The sequence below is a fragment of the Mustela nigripes genome, chromosome 5 (assembly GCF_022355385.1).
Source record: "Mustela nigripes isolate SB6536 chromosome 5, MUSNIG.SB6536, whole genome shotgun sequence".
NCBI lineage: Eukaryota > Metazoa > Chordata > Mammalia > Carnivora > Mustelidae > Mustela > Mustela nigripes.
In genome coordinates this window covers 135,628,913-135,634,912 of record NC_081561.1, presented here as the reverse complement: position 1 = coordinate 135,634,912, position 6,000 = coordinate 135,628,913, and the positions used below count along the sequence as shown (strand labels likewise).

Here is a 6,000-nt window from a genome sequence, read left to right as displayed (position 1 = left end):
CCTGGACACAAAAATTAAGTTTGGGTATATTGTAGATCTAAATATGAAGGTTAAAAAAACGTTTTGAAACAAAACTTCTCAAACTATCTGTAGTACTTAATTTTTGAAATTTCTGACCCATCAGATAAGTATTTTAGCAAAATAAAGTAAGATACTGCTTAAGCATGTCAATGTCACGTTGCTTTAAAAATTTCTTGACACCTACATTCTCTCAATCTTGTCGTGAACTGGTAACAAGCATTTTGCGAACTGATACATTTCATGGGCCGTACTTTATTTAAAGTATCTTCTTCTAGAAGAGGACATGGAGAAATAATTCATGAGCTTGGGTAGGCAAAGATCTCTTAAATAGGACACCAAGTCTAACCCTAACTTTTCTGGTGAAGGAAAATGCTGATATGTTAGACTATGATAAAATTAAGAACTTTATTTTATTGAAAGGCAGCAGGGGGGAAATCATTCCCGTTAAGGGACAACTATGTCACAAAGTGGGAGCAGATATTTGCAATGCGCAGAACCAAAAGGAACACTCCTAGGACTCCACAAGCCCTTTGGACCCCCTCTCTGTTACGACCTGCCTCCTCCCCAAAGATCACCACCATGTGACCTGTAAACATCACAGACTACTCTTGCTTGTTTTTGAGCTTTATAAAAATGGAATCATGCCTGAGGTATTGTTCTGTGTCTGGCTTCTTTCCCTCCCTGTCACGATGATGGAAGTTGCTAATACTGACTGTGCGAAGGGCTGGTTACTGTCACCTCCGTATGGTACGCCACTGTCACCTGCTTTGGGGATCTTCTCCACCTAAGCCTTTCAGAGGGTTCCTAGCAGTATCTCACTGTAGTTGTAATTTGCATTACCCTGATGACTGACGAGGTTGAGCACTCTTCCCTATGCTTCTTGGCCATCTGGATATCCTCTTTTGGGACTGCCTGCTAAAAATCGTTGGTCCGCTGGAGTCCTTCCTTTTCTTTTCTTACTGATGTGTAAAGTGGTTTCTATATTTTGGATAGGAGAGCCTGTGTTCCTTTTGGTTTCTTGATCTGAGTGGCGGGACATGGGTTGTGAAAATGTACAGACCGATACTTAGGAGTCTGTGCACTTCTCTAGATGTATAGAATAACTTCAGTGTAAATATTTAAAAATCAATTGAGTGTGATGACACTTGATAGTAGGAGAAGAGAAGGTTTTTTTTGTTGTTTGGCTTTTTAGTATTTGTTGAGAGCCCACTCTGAGGAGGCACTGGGCTTACCCTGAAGCCTGCAGTCGGTGGCAGAGCTGTGAACCATCCAAGTATGGGGACGTTAGCAACTATGAAATATTAGTAAATAGGAAGGCTGGGGTAGCACCTGTTTTGTTTTGGGTTTTTTTTTTTTTTAAGATTTTATTTATTTATTTGACAGAGAGAGATCACAAGTAGGCAGAGAGGCAGGCAGAGAGAGAGGAGGAAGCAGGCTCCCTGCTGAGCAGAGAGCCCGATGCGGGACTCGATCCCAGGACACTGAGATCATGACCTGAGCCGAAGGCAAAGGCTTAACTTACTGAGCCACCCAAACGCCCCAGCACCTGTTTTTCCTAACATACCATTCAAGTCCTAAATAAGAATTTCTCCTGTCAAGATCCTAAAGAGCAAGTCATAACATACCAAAAGCCGAGAAATAAAAACCGTGTATAGAATCGTGATGGATGTGAATAAAGAAGTCAGTGTGCTATTTCCCCAAAAGACCTGGAGGTCCTAGCGTGAGTACAGGAGGCAGGAACGTCATGATCAGGTACTGGGACGAGCGTGGCGAGATGTACAAGTAGGGCAAGGAGTCTGGCTCTTCCTTTACAGGCAAGAAGCCACTGAGTATTCTAAAGCAGGGGAGTGAGAGGATCTGATTACCTTTTTAAAAGCTCACTCCAACTGCTTTGTGCAGAGTCGACGGGAGCGGCCAGGTAAACCCGTAAGCAGGAAAGCCAACCCGTAGAGCATTAGAGCAATTCAGTAAGAGAGCTGGCTCTGACCTGGGGTGGGGCAGAGGCCACCTGCAGGATACATCCGGGAGGAACTGGTGCTGCCCTGGATGTGGCGAGTGGAAGAGGGAGGCTGTGAAGAGAGACTCCTAGGTCCTGAGCTTGAACAATGCTAGAATGTTACCTTCCACCGAGATGAGGAAGACCGAGGAGGAAGCAGGCTTTGTATGGTTCACACTGGAGATACCAGGAAACCTGTACGTTGAGTATAAAGCCTAAAATTTAGGAGAGATGTCTGGGTAAGTGATACACCCGTGTGAGCATTCAGTATTAGAAAGCATTTGAAACCTCAGGAATGGACAGGAGACAACCAGGAAAGGGTGAGGACGTAGAAACGGGACAGATCTCCCTGGTCTAGAGTCATGTGAGCTTTGGGTTAAACCGCGGTGTTGTGTCAGACTTGGGGAAGTGGGGAGTGGGTGAAAATCACGTAGAGGAAGAAAATAGTGAATTCTGTTTTCAACACGGAATCGTAGACTCAGACTGAGCATGACCCCTCTCCTTGGACAGCAGCTGAGCCTAACCGAACGTCAGGAGGACTAATTAACTGGTTCAGATCAGTTTTGAAGTCAGAAACGTCCTGGCATTCATTCTGGTACTTTCATTTCAGAGCTTTAGTTAGTGGGACCCACTTGCTGGTTCAACGACTTGCCCGTGAACTACCTTCACTCATCTCGGGGTGAGATTCCGCTAGGGATGTGATTCCTCAGACCCCAAAAAATACATACAGTCTTGTGATTGCACAGTCTTCTCCACAGGCCTTGATGGATGAGATCCTCATGCTTCAAGATGAGATCAGCGCGCTCCAGTCATCGCTCGCGGAGGAGCTGGTGTCCGAGTCCCCCGAGTCCGACCCCGCAGAACAGCTGGCCCTGCAGTCCACGCTCACCGTCCTGGCCGAGCGCATGTCCACCATCAAGATGAAGGCCTCAGGGAAGCGACAGCTTTTGGAGGTAACGAGTGACTCAGAAGGTGCCGCTCACGTCCACGTTCAGTTCCCAACTTGTGTTGACAAGCGTGCGGGTTGTTTACGTGATCGACATTTTTATGGTTTCCCACTCAGAAGAAGCTGGTATTGTGTGTGTCTCAAGGAGGGTCCCGTGAATAGAGCACTGAGTCAGTGTGGAGCCATGAATGTGTCTTTTCACCACTTTCTGACTCATTTCAGCATGAAAAATTGAGAATGTGGAAAAGCAAAACTTGGTAGACGTGAGCCTTGGGAAGGATAATTGTGAAGGGTTTGCATAATGGGTTGTTCTGTTTAAATAAGGGCATTTTATGACTAGTATTAACTAATACTCTGAAGAGTAAATCTTTAGTCATCCTTAACCAATTTGAGCACATTAGTTCATGAAAATAGTTTTGCAATTCTGGTTCTCATGTCCCTTAACATTAACATTATTTAATAGATAAATTTTGGTGACAGTAACATAGGTTACAAAATAAGTTATTTTGCTTTTTCTTTGTTTTCTTATAGTTCCTGGCCCTAAATATAAATGATGTTCATATTGTTGCTTCTATAAATTTGATTAGATTGGAGACCTCTTTTTTTTTTTTTAAGATTTTATTTATTTGACAGAGAGTGACACAGCAAGAGAGGGAACACAAGCAGGGGGAGAGGGAAAGGGAGAAGCAGGCTTCCTGCTGAGCAGAGAGCCCAACGGAGGGCTCGATCCCAGGACCCGGAGATGATGACCTGAGCCAAAGGCAAATGCTTAACCAAATGAGCCACCCAGGCACCCTTAGACTGGGGACCTCTTAAGGATTTTTCAAGTTTCTCTCTCCTGGTGTCTCTAGAGTAAAGCACCTTCTCTGGCACATAATCAGTTCTCAATACATTTCTTATTATATCCTTAAGAGTATTTATTTAGCTGCTGGTTATGCTGTAATTCAGTTGAACATAGACCTGTTGTATGTAGGCTCTTTCCAGTTTTACCTATTGTAAGATTAGTCAAATCATATATTCATGTATTTTTTGTTTGAGAGAAATTTAAAATAATGTGTCAGCTATATTTAATTTCTATTTTCAACAAACTTCTCTGATGATTCTAAGGTGACTCCAGAAATTTTTAAAATAATGACAATAATAAGTTATTAATGAAATAATTTTTAAAATAAGGTATTTACAGTCCTTGTCTTAAGAATTAATTTTTGAATTCACTAATACTGTTCCTAATCACACTATGAAATCCTTATGGAGTTTTAAAATGACGTGATTGTCTTGGATTTTTTTTTAATATGAGTTATTTGCCATCATTGAGAAAATCCAAAGATGTAACCAAAAAATTTGAATTTCTGCTTTCACTCAAGAAACTCGTACCACTGAGCCCATGCTTCATGTGGGGAATCACGTGTCTGAAACTTTATGGTGGTGCTCTGTCCCCACCACTCCTTACACTTTCCCAGACATCGAGGTAAAGTATCTATTGCTGTTTACCATCTTCTGCCATTGTTTTGTTCTAATCCTTGGTTAATTTCCGTTATTTACATTATCTGCCTAGCCCCATAGGCATATTATGTAAGAAGCTTAAACTCTGGGTTCACATTAGAATCATCAGAGAAGCATTTAAAAAATACTGATCTTTTTCTTTTTTTTTTTTAAGGTGACCTGCAAAGTTAAGACAGGGATTTTCTTTCTTTCTTTTCTTTTTTTGTTTTGTTTTTAGGTTAGTTTTGTTTGTTTGTTTGTTTGACAGAGAGAGCACAAGCAGGCAGAGCTGCAGGCAGAGGGAGAGGGAGAAGCAGCACTCCCTGGGAGCCTGACATGGGGCTCAATCCCAGGACTCTGGGATCATGACCTGAGCTGAAGGCAGTTGCTTAGCCAACTGAGCCACCCAGGCGCCTCTAAAAAATACTAATCTTGAGACTCATTTCCAGAAACTCTCATTTATTGCTCTGGGATGTGGCTAAAGTATGGGTTTTTTTTTTTTTTTTTTTTTTTTTCTTTATAAGTCGCAGTGATTCTGATGCACAACCAGGACCAAAAAGAACCGGCTCTTTTGTGTTGAATCCTCATGACTTTACCTGGTGGTGATCTATGTTACATTTTACTTAATTCATTAGGAGAAGTTAAGTGAGCAGCTTGAGGAACAGAGACAGGAACAGGCTCTGCAGAGGTACCGCTGTGAGGCCGACGAGCTGGACCACTGGCTCTTGAGCACGAAGGCTACTCTGGACACGGCACTGGGCACAGCCACGGAGCCTATGGACATGGAGACCCAGCTGGTGGACTGCCAGGTACAAAAATGGCCTTGAAGGAAAATGCCAACATCAGAAAGTATATTGTTGAACTATAGAAAACAAAATAGTAAAAAGACTTGGATGGTTATATGATTTTTCACAATCCATATGCTTTATATAGTTAGAAAGTAGAAAAGCAACACCTTATGAAAACATAAATGATATCCAAAATTGAATTTAGTCTTTTGAAAAATTTTACCAGTGGTATCTACTCTTTAGAAAATCTTCAGCTTCCTAAAAAGGACATTTTTTAAAGACCATAAATACCAAAAACACTTACGGTATTTATATTTAGTGGCTAGTAAGGACTACAGACCCAATGAAAAGAATTACTGTCAGTGAATCAGACTGTGGATGAACACAACAGGAGGTGTCTCTAGGTGCTCTGTTGTAATTTTGGTTCTAACTCTGATATATTGTTTGGAAAACTTGGAAAAACTGTCAGTTATAAAGAGATAGACTAAACATAGGAAGGTTGTCTTTCGGAGCAGAACATTACCTTCCTCTGATGTGAAGCCCCTCGGAATTAATGTAAGGACTAATGATATTAAGGTTTTATTGTAATATTTTTTATCTCTTCATCATGGAGATTTTAAGACACATGTATTAGTATAGAGAATAGATAATGAACTCCCAGGTACCAGTCACCGAATTTCAGTGATTAGCAACATAATAGACTTCACACGTGGGTGAAGACTATCTAGAAGCTCTTTCATTTAACAAACTAACACGTATCTAGAAAG

The 6,000-nt window shown here is 41.6% G+C and overlaps 1 protein-coding gene across 13 annotated transcripts in view; it reads left to right on the top strand.

Annotated features, from left to right (window-relative positions):
• The window catches only part of SYNE1 (spectrin repeat containing nuclear envelope protein 1), a 464,771-nt gene that overhangs the window by 314,272 nt on the left and 144,499 nt on the right, over nt 1-6,000 (top strand). For all 13 annotated transcript variants that reach the window (XM_059401283.1, XM_059401282.1, XM_059401288.1 and 10 more), the window contains 2 exons: nt 2,776-2,970; nt 5,081-5,254. In XM_059401283.1, coding sequence (XP_059257266.1) covers nt 2,776-2,970; nt 5,081-5,254 — 369 coding nt within the window. The remainder of the gene's footprint in view (nt 1-2,775; nt 2,971-5,080; nt 5,255-6,000) is intronic.